General features: G+C 25.6%; 2 protein-coding genes across 5 annotated transcripts in view; one reads left to right on the top strand and one right to left on the bottom strand.

The window, feature by feature from the left end:
- LOC122509940 overlaps window positions 1-15,435 on the bottom strand; it is a 142,900-nt gene that overhangs the window by 105,496 nt on the left and 21,969 nt on the right. The window lies entirely within an intron of this gene.
- LOC122509941 lies at window positions 3,061-7,724 on the top strand. 3 transcript variants are annotated; one of them, XR_006302393.1, is made up of 4 exons: window positions 3,061-3,173; window positions 6,396-6,966; window positions 7,196-7,406; window positions 7,622-7,724. XR_006302393.1 is itself a non-coding variant. In XM_043624278.1 (3 exons), exons 2-3 carry the CDS (start codon window positions 6,673-6,675, stop codon window positions 7,202-7,204), a joined length of 303 nt encoding a protein of 100 aa, XP_043480213.1. In that variant the 5' UTR covers window positions 3,061-3,173; window positions 6,396-6,672; the 3' UTR covers window positions 7,205-7,439. The 3 variants fall into 3 exon arrangements, 2 of the variants coding, with proteins under 2 accessions (XP_043480213.1, XP_043480212.1); XM_043624278.1 differs by lacking the exon at window positions 7,622-7,724 and having other exon boundaries at window positions 7,196-7,439; XM_043624277.1 differs by lacking the exons at window positions 7,196-7,406; window positions 7,622-7,724 and having other exon boundaries at window positions 6,396-7,038.

The following is a 15,435-nucleotide window of genomic DNA, read 5'->3' as shown; positions in this document are numbered from 1 at the left end:
TTTCAAAAAATGTTAAAATAGTAAATATCGTTCATTCATTTGTTTTCTTATATATCGTATTGTACTGAAATATCGATCGACATCAAACGATAATCTCGGTTTTTATTAGAAAATAAAAATTTATTCTACAATGACAGAAGAAAATTTAGACAATTCTACGAAAACAAGCTAGAGTCTTTAAATTAATCCTATTTTAAATAAACAGTTTTTTGAGTCTCCTGTAAAATTTCTCAACTAAAATTTCTCTACTAAAAAATGTTTTTTTTACAATTTCTTTGTAATTTAAGTTCATTACAAGAATATATGTCCTCTTCTTGTTTAATAAATAACTTTTAAATAGTTATAAACATTATTATAACATATTAAAATATGTCTTTGGTGGAGAGGAACAAAAGTTAACTATTTGTTAATTAATAATGTTTATAACAATATACACTACCGTCCGTGAGTATCAGGACGCCCCTTTTTTCATGAGTGGAAAAATGCTTAAAACGTAGAAAATAAGAATGTCAAAAATTTTTCGTATTTTTTTCCTGAAAGCTAATGAAATTATGAAAAGACTGACACTTGATCGAAGAATTTTCGTTGACTATTCTGTCAGATACAGAAAAAATACTGGATTTTGCATGCTTTTCGTAATTTTTTCATTTCTCGAAAACTAATTAACTTTTTTTAGCGTTCTTGGTCTTGTTTCAATCTCTATTCAATGTAGAATCTAAATTAATTAATGGTATTGTGATATAAATTTTTCCAAGAAAATTTGAAACTGTGAAAGTCGGATAAAAAAATTTTGAAAAACAGATTGACACTTTTTCAACAAAAAAATTTTTTTTAAATTAAATTATGAAGTAATTAAAAAGCTTTTTTGAATTTTATAATATCTATTGAATAAACATATTTTACATTTACCTTTTTGACACTTTATTATTCATGATAATTTTTTGAATTTTTTAAATCCTACTTTTAAGGTTTCAAATTTTTTTGGAAAAATTTATTTCACAATACCAGTTAATAATTTAGATTCTACATTAAATAGAGATTAAAACAAGACCAAGAGCGCTAATAAAAGTTAATTAGTTTTCGAGAAATTAAAAAATTACGAAAAGCATGCAAAATCCAGTATTTTTTCTGTATCTGACAGAATAGTCAACGAAAATTCATCGATCAGGTGTCAGTCTTTTTATAATTTCATTAGCTTTCAGGAAAAAAATACGAAAAATTTTTGTCATTCTTATTTTCTACGTTTTAAGCATTTTTCCTTTTATGAAAAAAGGGGCGTCCTGATACTCACGGACGGTAGTGTAAATAAGTTATTTTTTAAACAAGGAGAACATATATTCTTTAAACGAACGTAAATAAAAAATTAATCGTGGAAAAAAACATTTTTTAGTGGAGATGAATCGAAGTTAACGGTTTGTTAATTAATATTGTTTATAACAATTTAAATAAATTACTTTTTAAACAAAAAAGACATATTCTTAAATTGAATTTAAATAAATTGAAAAGAAAACGTGTAAATAAAACCTTTTTTAGTAAAGAAAAATCAAAGTTATCTATTTGTTAATTAATATTGTTTATAACAATTTAAATAAGTTACTTTTTAAACAAAAAGGACATACATTCTTGTAATGAAATGAAATTAAAAATAAAATGTGAAAAAACTTTTTTTAGTGGAACTGAATCAAAGTTATCTATTTGTTATTTAATATTGGTTATAACAATTTAAATAAATCATTTTATGTTTAATTAATTGTCAAAAACAGAATCTTAATCATTTTTAAATTCGTTTCTTTAAACAGTTTACGTAAAAGTAATTTTTAATTAAACTGATTGCACTTTTTTGCAATTTTCAAGGTTGGACAATCGTTTTTAACAAATGGATAATCAATTCTAAGAATTGGACAATCAAAAACAGAATCTTAATAATTTTTAAGTCAATTTTTCAAACAGTCTACGTGAAAGAAATGTTTCTTCAAACAGAATTCACTTTTTTGCAATTTTTAAGGTTGGAAAATCATTTTTAACAAATGGATAATCAATTCTAAGAATTAGACAATCAAAAACAGAATCTTAATAATTTTTAAGTCAATTTTTCAAACAGTCTACGTGAAAGAAATGTTTCTTCAAACAGAATTCACTTTTTTGCAATTTTTAAGGTTGGAAAATCATTTTTAACAAATGAACAGTCAATTCTAAGAATTGGACATTCAAAAACAGAATCTTAATCATTTTTTAAGTCAATTTTTCAAACAGTCAACAACAAGGAAACTTTCAATCAAACAGATTTCACTTTTTTGTAATTTTCAAGGTTGAACAATCGCTTTTAACAGATGGACAATCAATTTCTGGAGTTGGACAATCAAAAACAGAATCTTAATTATTTTGTAAGTCAATTTTTCAAACAGTGAATGTCAAGGAAACCTTTAATCGAACAGATTTCACTTTTTAGAAATTTTCAAGGTTGGACAATCGTTTTTTACAGATGGACAATCAATTCTAATAATTGGACAATCAAAAACAGAATCTTAATTATTTTGTAAGTCAATTTTTCAAACAGTGAATGTCAAGGAAACCTGTAATCAAACAGATTTTACTTTTTATCAATTTTCAAGGTTGGACAATCGTTTTTAACAGATGGACAATCAATTCTAACAATTGGACAATCGAAAACAGAATCTTAATCATTTTTTAATTTGTTTTTTAAAACAGTTTATGTGAAAGAAATCTTTCTTCAAACAGATTTCACTTTTTTGCATTTTTCAAGGTTGGACAATCGTTTTTAACAAATGGACAATCAATTCTAAGAATTGGACGATCAAAAACAAAATCTTAATTATTTTTTAAGTCAATTTTTTAAACAGTCTAAGACAAGGAAACCTTTAATCAAACACATTTAACTTTTTTGCAAATTTATAAGCCATTATATTGGAATTTATAAATAAATAAATATGTATAAATAAATAAATAATTCTCACAATTATATAATTTATTTCTTATAGAAGAAATACGAAGCAGTTCAAAGAGAGGCAAATGTACTAAGTGCTAAAGAATTGCTGATAACTTTAAATGAAACGAAACGTTTGAATTCAAGCATAACTAATTCTTTGAAAAAAGTGGATATAGCTATAAGGTTGACGAAAAATTTAACTTATTTGTTAGAAGAGCATAAACAAGTAAGGCTATAATTCTATAAAAAATGTTTATTTTTTCTTGAATATTTATAGCATATTGGTAGTAAAAAGTCAAATTAAGTTTCAACAAATAAAAAAATACAGTTGAGACATTAAATCAACATAAAAAAATTAGATTCATAAATAGAATTAAATTAATGTTTAAATTTTTAAAGTAACTACTCTAAAAATTATTTACAATATTTGTGGTCAATTTCATAAACCAAAGAATAAATAAAACATTTTTACGCCTTCAGGGTTGCCATGCAACCTGGAAACCTGGAAATGTCAGGGAATTTTGATTGGAATCCTGGAAAATTATTGTTTTCTAAAGTTATTTATTTTTATTTGCTTATTCTTGAAATATAATTTTTCTTTGATTCAATTTTTTTAATTCAATTTTAAAAGAGTTGCCTTTACAATTTTTCTTCGCAATAATTTAATTATTTTCATACATAATAAAAAACTATAGATTTACAATTTTTTTTTCTATTTTCATAAATAATAAAAATCATCGCAGAATTTCATATATTTTTAATACAATGTTAATGGAAAATGTCATCACAAGAATTCAATTACTTTCAAAAGTAATAAAATTTTTTGCAGAAATTCAATTATGGTCAAAAGTTTTAAAAAATTATCGTCAAAATTTCAATTATCTTTATAAATATTAAAATTTTTCTTCAAAATTCAATTTTTTTAAAAAAATTTTAATGAATTTCTTTATAACAAATCTAATTTTTTTTCAAAAATTCCCCTCCATTCAATGATTTTCAATATCTACTATTTTAATAAAATTTTCCACAAGAAATAAATTATTCTAAAAAATTGTTGATAAAATTCTAAGCAAAGATTTTATTATTTTTATAAATATCAAATATTTCACAACAATTTAATTATTTACAAATTTTTTATAAATTTCTTTGCAATAATTCTAATGTTTTTTCAAAATATTAAATTTATTTATTCAGAGATTCAATTATTTTTATAAATATATAATACAATTTTTTACAGGAATTCAATTATTATTTTCATAAATAATAAAACTCATTGCAGAATTTCAATTATTTTTTATACAATTTTAATCGAATTCCTCGAAAAATGTAATTATTCTTAAAATTTTATTAAAATTTGTTTATAAAATTCTTTTGTTGTCAAATTATAGGTCGTTTAATTTTTGCGTAGATTTTTTTGAGTGAGAAAGAATTGACAAAAATAAACCGATCAATATTTTCCTTCGCTGATCGAATACCCTCGAGATAGTATGTGTACGGGTGTGTGTGTACGCGAGCCGAGGAGGGAGCGTCGACCAACCAGAGCGCTCTACCCCCACTTGTATTATCCCCGCCCGACCGAGAGAGGGAGCTCGGGACCGCTGACTGTCGAGACACTATTCACCGAGCTACCGACCAAAGCACACCTTGCTCAGTACCGCACCACAACTCGGAAATTTTCTGTGATTAATGAAAATAAAAAATTCAGTGTTTTATAAATTGTAATTAATTTTTGTTGCGCGTGTTCCCTTAATTTAAATTCACTTTTATTTTTATCTTTGCAATAATTCCTTTCGGTGGAGAAAACCAAGCAATGTTTTAATTTTTCTTTTTATTGAGATTTGTCAAGATACCGCCACGGGTGTCTGACAAATCTTCGAGTTCCCGTCACTTCGTAATTTGCTTCAAAGAAATCGAAATTCGCTGATATCCTCGCTCTCACCACAAGTTTTCTCAAGATACCTTTTTGGGGATCTGAGGAAAACGAACTTCTTTTCCCTCCCTAATACCTCTCGATTTTTCTTTTTTATGATCGCTCCTTGGGATCAGAAAAAAAAATATCGAACAATTGTTTCTTTAAGATCCCATTATCAGGGATCTATACGTCTTCTAAGATTCCTTTCAGGGATCTGGAAAATTCCTGACCTCTTTTTCCCGACTTTTCCTATGATCCCTATACGGGATCAAGGAATTGTTCCATTCCTAATTATCGTTTCTCAGGACTCCTCCTAGGGATCCGAGGATACGGCTCTCCTTCGATCAATTTTTTATTGTCCGTTAATATTTTTCCTTTTACCATTTTTTTCTGTTACTGGGGATTTATCCTATTCTACTTCATTTGCATTCGAGGTCATCGTTGTGCCCGTTTGGTAGAGGGGTCGAGAGGAGTTCAAGGATAAGGGAAATTCGTTTGAGAAATTAAATCCAAATTTCTTTAACACTTTATGAGAATTCAATTTTGAGAAACATTCAATTATTTAATAAATTATTTATTTTTGTATTAAAGATAATTAGAAATTTAAAAAGAAATATTATTAAAAAATTCGTCTTAAGAATTTAATTATTTTCAAAAGTAATAAAATTCTTCGCAGAAATTCAATTAATATGATCAGAAGTTTAAAAAATGTATTGTTAAAATTTCAATTATTTTTAAAAATATTAAAATTTTTCTTCAAAATTCAATTATTTTTAATACAAAAATTATTTTAATCTTATTTCTCGAAAAATGAAATTATTCTTTAAAATTTTATTGAAATTCGTCAAAAGAATTTTAATACCTATTTAAAAATTTGTTGATAAAATTTTTTAAATGAGAGTTCAATTTTAAGAAACATTCAATTCTTCAATAAATTATTTTTTTTGTATTTAAATAATTAAATTGTCGTAGAATTTTTGAATAATAATTGATTCAAATATGAATTTCAGTTAAAACTTTAGATAATAATTGAGTTTTGAAAAAGTTTCAAATTATAATCTTTGAATGTTTGAATTTTTCATACTTTTAACTTAAAATTGTGTAGATTTAATTTTTTTGTAAAAGTTCAATTGAAGTTTTTTAAGTTATTTTAAGTTTTTATTTTCTAATATATGAAATGTTTCAAAAATTATTAATAATAATTAATTGAAAGAAGAATTTTAGTCTGGAAAACAATAATTGAATTGAAATGATGATAGAAATAGACTCCGAGTGATCGATTTCTTTATGTTTTATAACAATTTTTTTATAAGTTGTTTAATTTTAAAAAGGTTTGAATTAAAAATGTTGTAAAGTGTAAATGTAGTTTTAAAAACCTAGAAAAGTCAGGGAATTTGAAATGAGCAAAGGTGTGGCAACCCTGGTTTTTCACTTTAAATATTTATTTAATTAAAAGTCGACTATTTAAATAATTTTTTTATTAAATTATTTTTGTTATTTAATATTACTTACATAACGAATTTTTCAAATGACTAGGAATTAATTGATTTTGAGAAGAAGACTACGACACCAGACGTTGAGACAAATTTGCAATTGGAAAAAAGCAACAACTCTTCCAAATCCTGCAGTAGATTTCACTTCGAATCATCATCCGGGATCTTCAACTGCTAACCAAACTAGAGAAACTATTCTCACTTCGAATCATCATCCAGGACCTTCAACTGCTAGCCAAAATAGAGAAATTATTCTCACTTCGAGTCATTATCATTCAGGACCTTCAACTGCTAACCAAACGCCTTTTTCTAATCAAGAAATGAATTACACTAAAAATCAATCAATCGACCAAGGACTTCCTTCTACATCAGAAACTTTTTCTGTAAATCAAGGATTTTCTAATTCATCATCACCAGATTCAAATCAAATGTCTTCTGCCTTTAATCGAATTGCTGATTACATGAGCGATAGCGACTATGAAAATCAAGAATTTGATCCAATAATTGATCCAGAAAATCCAAATTTAACTGATGGAAAAGAATCAACTCCATCGCTTGATAACGATGTGGAAAACGAATTGTTTCAAGCAACAAAAAATACTCCGGAATCAAAAGTACAGCATAATTTAATAAGTAGATTTAATTACTGCTAAACATAGAATGATTTTTACCTTTTCATCTCTTTTTACTGCTTCAAATTCCATCAAACATTTTAACTTGATACATTGTTTACATTAACGTATTATATAACTATTAACTGGTTGCTATTACTATTATTAATATATTATTAAATAAAATGATTAAATAATAATTTAATATGCTTAAATATAATACGAATTTTAGGCAACTTAATTACTGTCAGAAAGTGGAATTTTCATTTTAAAGAAGGCATTAGATGATGTACTAAGAAAAGCCACCTCACAGACTACATTAGCACGCTTGTTATTGTGTTCCATTTTTAAAGAAGAGGCATTAAAAAATCATAGTCTTACGGGTAAAGGAAATACAGAAGAAAGACCAGGTTTACCAGCTGAAGCGATTAGTTGCATACTAAGTAAGTTTTCTATACAATCAACATTATTGCTGCTTGAATCTGGAAATTTGTTGACTCAATTACAATTAACTAATTTAACAATTTCAAATATTAATTAAATAATCATTATTCCAAATTCTATTGTATCAATTCAAAAATTATGAAATTTATTTAGTTGTTTAATTTTCGAAGTATTTTTATTAACATTTTATACTAAGATTAATTTATTATTTCAGAATATTCTAGACAGACAGCTAAACTCAAGAAAAAGGACGGTTGGAAGCTACACGATGACAGGCTAGTTAAAAGTAGCCTTAGAAGCAAATTATTTGAAATTCACCAGAAATTAAAATCAATAAGAAAATAATGAACTTGAAATTATTATATCACTGATTTATTTTATAAATAATGTTTACTAAAATGTTTCAATAAATAAATCAAAGTCTTGTTTGTCAAGCTATTTTAATTGCTTCGGAAATATTGTCCAGGTACTATTTGGATATCGAAAACTGAAAATAATTTTAATGATCAATAGTTCGAAATTTCAGTTTATTTTCTAAATTATAATCGAAAATTCAATAGCAAATAGTAAATCCAGGAATCGACTGCCTGGAAAATAATGATTGGTATTTTTAAATGTAATTTTCTCGAAAAATTTTATAAAACTTATCTGGATATTAGTAAGACCAAGAAACACTTCCTGGTGATATTGGCAAGTTAAAAAACCACTACCTAATGATTGACGTTCATTATTCTAGATTAATTTGCTCGGAAAAATTGACCAGAAATTATTTGCAATAAAACATCTTTCTGTTCACCGATTTTTAATATTCGTTGTTGATTTCATCGGGAAAATTAACCATAAATTACCTGATAACCGATAAGTCCAGAAACCATTACCTAGTATTCGATTTTCACAATTTCATGTTAATTTACTCTGAAAAATAGACCATATATTATTATCTAGGCGTTGGTAATTTCGAAATCAACTTCCTGGTGACCAGTGTTAGCTATATTTCAGTTTAATTACCTCTTAACAATTTTCTAGTCATTTTTTGAACACTAACGTTAGACTAACGTTAGGCTAACGTTAGTCTAACGTTAGTATTATTAGCTAACGTTATTATCATTAGCTAACGTTAGCTAACGTTAACTTTTCCACCTGGGTTAAAAAGTTTACAATTAAAATAATTCAATTTTCAAAACAAAAAAATTTTAATCTGTGATGTTTCATGATTACAAATATCTAAAATTCATTATAAAAAATGTTTAATTAAAAAAGTTATAAACTATCTCGCAAACTCTAATTGTTACGTAAAAACGGATATTATTTTTGAATTTAGATTAACATGAATATTTAGCATACATAATAATTACTTGTAAAGAATCTGAGTTCATGAAAAACAAATATAATGTTGAAATATAAATAAAAATTATGTTTAACATTAACAAAGAAATTTTCGTCCTTCAACTTAAAGACGGTCAGACCATAAACATCACCGATAGCGACCCTTTTGCAGGTAATTTTTCCCAGTACAATTTCTGTGCTGAAACGCAGCAAATTTTCACTGAAATAGCACTGAGCTCTCAATACTAATTCCCCAGTACAATTTCAGTCCATTCTTCCGGCAGGGCACATATAACTCACACACACATATATATTTCTCTGGACAGTTTTGTCGTCCTGTAAAACATTATATATTATATGTAGTATTTAATACTTGTTGCTGTTATAAAAAGATAATATTTATTTAATAGTAAGTATATTATTTAAAAATTATTGCATTTTTATTCGTGTTTCAATATATAAGCAACATGTGAAAATTGTTAGGTTATGTTATTGCAAACGTCACCGCTTTGTACGCGTTCCGTTCCTCGAAACCATCCAGAGAAATATATGTGTGTGTGAGTTATATGCACAGAAAAAATCTTGGGTGACGTGCAATCCCAATCGTCGGAAAGTGGGGGAACTATAGTTTGGATGTGCTACGTTCTCAATTCGGGAAATCTACGTTCCCATGTTGGTGGCGCTGAACACCCAAGATTTGAGACTCAAAACCTTGGGACTGCAATAGCCGCATCTTGGGCGTTCAGCACGCCCAAGTTGGAAATGCAGCTCCACCAAACTAAAGTCGTATCGCATTCGTACATTTTCGGTCTACTTGGAACGGCACGTCACCCAAGATTTTTTCCGTGTGTGCGTACACGCAAGTAAGATTGTGTTGTATAAAGTCCGCCTGAAAATCAGTCGGAGTTCGAGCGATTCTTATAAGAAGAATCTACACTCTAAAAAATTCCGTTGTTAATTTACAACGTCGGACGTTGGAAATAATTTGCTTCACGTCCAACGTAGTAAGTTTACAAGCTGCTAGTATGTATTAAAACATAACTTAAATGCAATTTTACAATCGCAGCGTGTTAAATTGCATTCAGATTATGTTTTAATACGTACTAGCAGCTTGTAAACTTACTACGTTGGACGTGAAGCAAATTATTTCCAACGTCCGACGTTGTAAATTAACAACGGAATTTTTTAGAGTGTAAATGTAAAATAAAACAGGGTGGCCACTTTTTTTGTAAAAAAAAATTCACGGTCATTTCCCGGTCCATTCCCGGTCATAAATTATTTTTCCCGGTCATAAATAATAACTCTGAAAATAAATTATTCCATGAAAGATTGAAAGAATTTCCTGATTTTTAGACAAAACTTTGACTTTTTCCCAAAACCTAAAAATATTTTAGTTTACTCTAAAAATAATTTTGAACTTAAATAGATTTTTTGAAATAAATATTTAATTATTATCCATTATTTTTCCATATAGAAGGTATTCAAATTTCAAAAAAAAATTCAAATTTCAAATCCTTTAAATTTGAATAATTTTTAAGAATTGCTACTGCAACTTATTAAAAATTATTTTCAAAATTTCAATTCAATTATATTCTAGAAATAACTAAAATATTTCTAAAATCCACTTGTTTACAAGACAATTTCATGAAATTTTGATTAATTTGAAAATTTTTCAATTAAATATTACATATTTAAAAACATAACTAATTTGAGAAAATGTGAATAAAAATATTTTTAAAGACTAAATTATTCAGAATTTTTAATTAAAATCTTTTAAAATTCAACTTTTCTAAAACTTCAATTTGAAATTTTTTAAAATTCAATCTATAATAATATTAGTATGATATTAATTTAACATTCAAAAAAATCGAAAAATTTGCTTATGAATAATTGTAAAAAAATTAATTGATATTAATGAAAAATACGGTTTTTTTAAATTTATTTTCTAAGAAAAGAAATTTTATTTATTTTTATTTATTTTATTTGTTATTCAAAAATTCATTTTTATAAATTTCGTATCACTTTTGTTCTAATTAGTTCAAATTTTTAATAATTCTTATTTGTTTTGTTATAATATTAATTGCAAAAAATTTTTAAATTGAGGCCTTGGATCCAATAACTCGCCCGACGCTCGGAGGAACGCGCAACTGCCAGTTAGTGAGCAGTGAGCGCCTCTGGGCCACTCACTGCTACCCGACTGGTATTAGCGCGTGCCTTCGAGCGTCGGGCGAGTTATTGGATCCAAGGCCTCAATTGATTTATTTTTCATTATTTTATAGGATGTGAAATTTTTTCTCTTTGAAATTTTTTTGACTTTAATTAAAATTATATTTTGTTTAATTATTGTTAGAAATAGAAAGAATTTAAAATTAAATTTAATATTTTCTTTTTTTAAGTCTGTTACGTTGGACAACAAAATTCATAATTTTCTTATAAATTCTAGAAATTGAATATTTTTATAGTACTTTTTATAAAATTCTTTGACAAAATATAAATAGATTTTATAGAAGATCATTCAATCTTTTTTAATGAAATATAATTAATACCTAAGTCTTAAAATAAATATTTCTATTTTTTCTCACACGTTGGACAACAAAATTCATAATTTTCTTATAAATTCTAGAAATTGAATATTTTTATAGTACTTTTTATAAAATTCTTTGACAAAATATAAATAGATTTTATAGAAGATCATTCAATCTTTTTTAATGAAATATAATTAATACCTAAGTCTTAAAATAAATATTTCTATTTTTTCTCACAAAGTAATGTGTGTTTTTAAAAAAAAAAATTCCAAAATCCCGGTCAAGATCAAAATTCACTGTCATTTCCCGGTTTTTCCCTGTCCAAAAAAATTCACTGTCATTTCCCGGTTTTCCCGGTCCAGCGGCCACCCTGAATAAAAGCATTATTAGAACTAATAATATTAGCCAGGTATATTAGTTATTTTAGCTATTTTGTTAGCTACACGGAGAGAAATCTGTTGCTATTATTGCTTGCAGAATCTTTACAAATTTTATTAGTCACTGCTGAATAGAATTTTAGCTTGAGGTTATAATAATTTATATACGAAATCATCTATTTAATGTAATGGAGAGTTCGATGCAATAAGGCTGCGTCTACAATAGGTGAGATGTGAGTAACAGAGCACGAGTGGCGTGGAGTGGCGTGTCGTGGACGTTCTGGTAATGCAGTACTACCAACTGCTAATGCCAAAAGAAAAAATTGAAAAGATTGTATAATGAATTTTCATCTTTTTTAATTTCAACAATGTAGTTATATTTTTTAAAGTAAACCAATTTTTTCAAGTCATTCGCTTTAATTTTGCTATTGATAAAAAATAATTCAATTATTTTAATTTTTATTAATTTCTGTTTTTTATAGTAATTTGAGTTAATCTAGATTCGAGAAAATTAAGTTTCCATAAACTAAATATTTTATTAACTTACATTTCGGAAAATTCTGCATTTGAATAAATGACATCTAGAAAATAATAATACTAGGGTAAATAATAATTTTACCTGTTTAATTTTCATCTTTTTTTATTAGGGTTAGACGGTCTTCTAATTATTCAACACTAGCAAAATCGTACGCGCGTGAATGATTTAAAGAATTATCACGGTAGTAATCTGTCTACCTACCTTCCACAGAAAAAGTTTAATAAATTTAATTTATATTGTTCCATGTTTATAATAGTTATGATTTTTTAAAAAATCTCGGTATTTAAACTAAATTATCATTTCAACGCCTCAGAAGCCATTTAAAAAAATTGCAAGAGGATCCAAGGCGGGGAAAGCAGTGATTTTTATTTTTTGTCACGGATTTTTCAGAAATCCTAGAATATAAAATAAATCATTATTAAAAAAATCAATATCACTGCTTTCCCCGCCTTCGATCCTCTTGCAAATTCGTTTAATGATTTCTAACATTAAAATAAATAATTAGCAAACGAAAAAAATTGCTTCCAAGGCGTGGAAATTATAATTTATAGTTTAAATACCGTGATTTTTAGAAAATCCGTGAAAAAAATCAAAATTACTACTTTCCTTGCCTTGGATCCTTTTAAGATTTTTTTAATGGCTTCTGTTATTAAAATAAATATAATTACCAAGTGAAAAAACATGCCTCTATTTAACTCAAACATTTTTTAAGCTCATATAAATGTAATAAAATTCAAACTCAAAAGATTTAAATTATAATTTCTTCAAATATTTAATTCAATTTTTGTAATCACGATCAATGTACATATGATTAAAGGTACATATGATTAAAAAATAAAATTTACAAAAATTTGTTAATTCCTTAAAAAAAATACATGAGATTTCGTTAAAAAATTATTAAAAAAATAGAAATTATGCAAATTTTTTAACAAAATTTTAAAATAATCTAGTTAAAAATCGTAATTAACAAATAGAAATTATAGGGATTTTTTTCCTAAAGATATTTAACCCTAGAAGGAGTACGTTAATTTACTCACCCTCTAAGGAGTAACTGGGGTGTCCCGATACCCCACGCTTTAAACTTGTTTTTTAAGGTTCATATTTGACGTAAAAAAAATTTATTATTATGAATTGATTGGTTTTTTAGTAAGGAATACAATAATATTATTCACATTTTATTAAATTAAAAAAATTTTGAAAAAACCATAAAAACCCAAAAAAACACTACAAAATTGCAAAATTGACTTTTTTCACAAAAAACGTTGTAGTTTTTTAAAAATTTGACTTTAATTTAAAAACTATTTTAGGTTTTTAAAGTTAAATAGATACACTTTTAGGGGAAAAAATTACACTGTAAAAATTTTTCGAAATTTTTCTTACTGAAAAGTTAGAAATATTTCGAAAAACTTTGAGAAAATGATTTTGGTATACAAAGTTCGACATTTTTCAAAAAGTATAGAATAAATTCGAAACTTTTTCGAAATTTTTCGAAAAGTGAGAAAGATTAAGTAAATTTCGTAAAAAGTACGAAATTTTTCTTACTGATTTCGAATTTTTTCTTTACTAGTTATGAAGTATTGCAAAATGTTTTAGAAAATTTTCTAATTTTGTTACAAATTACAATATTTCTAAAAACTTTAAGATATTTTTCTACCCATGTACAACAAAATTTCTAATAATATTCATAAATTTTTCTTAAAAATGTAGAACTTTAAATATCGTATGGTTATTTATTTATTAAGAACAAATTCTGTATTTTTTAATATAGTAAAAATTAATAATTAATGACACTACAGTTTAAAAGATATTTGAATTTAAACATATAACAACTTTATATTAATGGATTATATAGTCCTCCCTTGTTATTAAGTGTTTGTAAAACAATCTATTTTTTTATTAATAACAAATCATTTTCATCATAAATTTTATTTGAAAATGCTGACCATCAAAAATTCAGAAATATTTTTATAAATATAATTCAACATTTTATCATAATTTTAGTCTATTTATAAATAATTATTATTTTACAAATAATTAAAATAAACAGTTTTATTTATTATTATAACAAGAAAAATTTTTTCCTGCAAGCAAAGTTGTGAATTTTTAAATAAGTATTTCATAGTTTCTAAAGGTTTGTCACATCTGGTTTGCCATCGGTTGACCATCTCTAAGGGTTCGTTATTGTAAACGGGTCTATTTTATAAGTTTTCGGTTCTAGTTTTTTCTTATAGATTCATTTAGAAAGAAAATTTGAAGTATTCGTGAGTTTCAAATATTGACTGTAAAATCTTCTTCCAAAAGACTTTCGAGCGTCAGTTGCTCTTTAGCATTTGTCAGAAATACACTAAAATCGCGCGTGACAAAATTATTTTAAAGTTAGTATTTCGTTGTGAATTAATTTTTTTGTAAGGTATAGTTCTGAAATGTTGTGGTGAAGTGAATATTTTTAAGTAAACATTTTTTTGTTGTGAAGTGAATTGTTTAAAGTTATTTTTGTGTGATAAAGAAGTGATGTATTTTAAATTTATGTTGTGTGAAAATTATTAAATTAATTTATTCAACGAAATAAAAAAATTATGTGAAATAATTGTAATTTAATTGTAATAATTACTATACTTATTTATAAGTAAAATTGTTAATTTATAATAAAAGAAAAACTTTATAAATGTATACTTATATTAAATCGTTTTATCTCTATTTTGCACCCATTTATAATTTTTATGCTTATTGGAACAGCATTAATTAAATAACTGCAGTTAATATTAGTGAACAAATAATACCAAATGAAATTAAAAAACATCCTTACTATTTGTAGAGCAAAAAATCTTTATTTGCTTTGCAATTTTTCTAAATTTTTAGTTAGAAAAATATCCGAAAATTTTACTAAATATATCGGAACACGTTGCTATAAATATCGAACAAAGTTTCGAAATTTATCTAAATATTTTGTTCGAACAAAATCGAATAGGTTGTAGAAATTTTTCTTAACGTTTGGTTAGAAAAAAGTCGAAAGGAGTTTCGAAATTTATCTAAAAACGTTGCTAGAAAATTCGAACTGAATTTCGAAATTTTTCTTACCACTCTGTTCGGAAAAATTCGAAACAAATTTCGAAATTTTTCGACATTATTGTTTCGAAAAATTTCTAACCTTTGCGAAATAAAACTGGCGAACAGTTTTTCGAAAAATTTCGAAAAAAATTTTTACAGTGAGTTTTTGTATTACTTCCAAAAAACATAATTATTTGAACATCTAAAGTGAAAG

This window comes from Leptopilina heterotoma, unplaced genomic scaffold (genome assembly GCF_015476425.1).
Source record: "Leptopilina heterotoma isolate Lh14 unplaced genomic scaffold, ASM1547642v1 Lhet_65, whole genome shotgun sequence".
Classification (NCBI taxonomy): domain Eukaryota; kingdom Metazoa; phylum Arthropoda; class Insecta; order Hymenoptera; family Figitidae; genus Leptopilina; species Leptopilina heterotoma.
The sequence above is the reverse complement of the archived record's forward strand: the minus strand, read 5'-3'. Positions and strand labels throughout refer to the sequence as shown.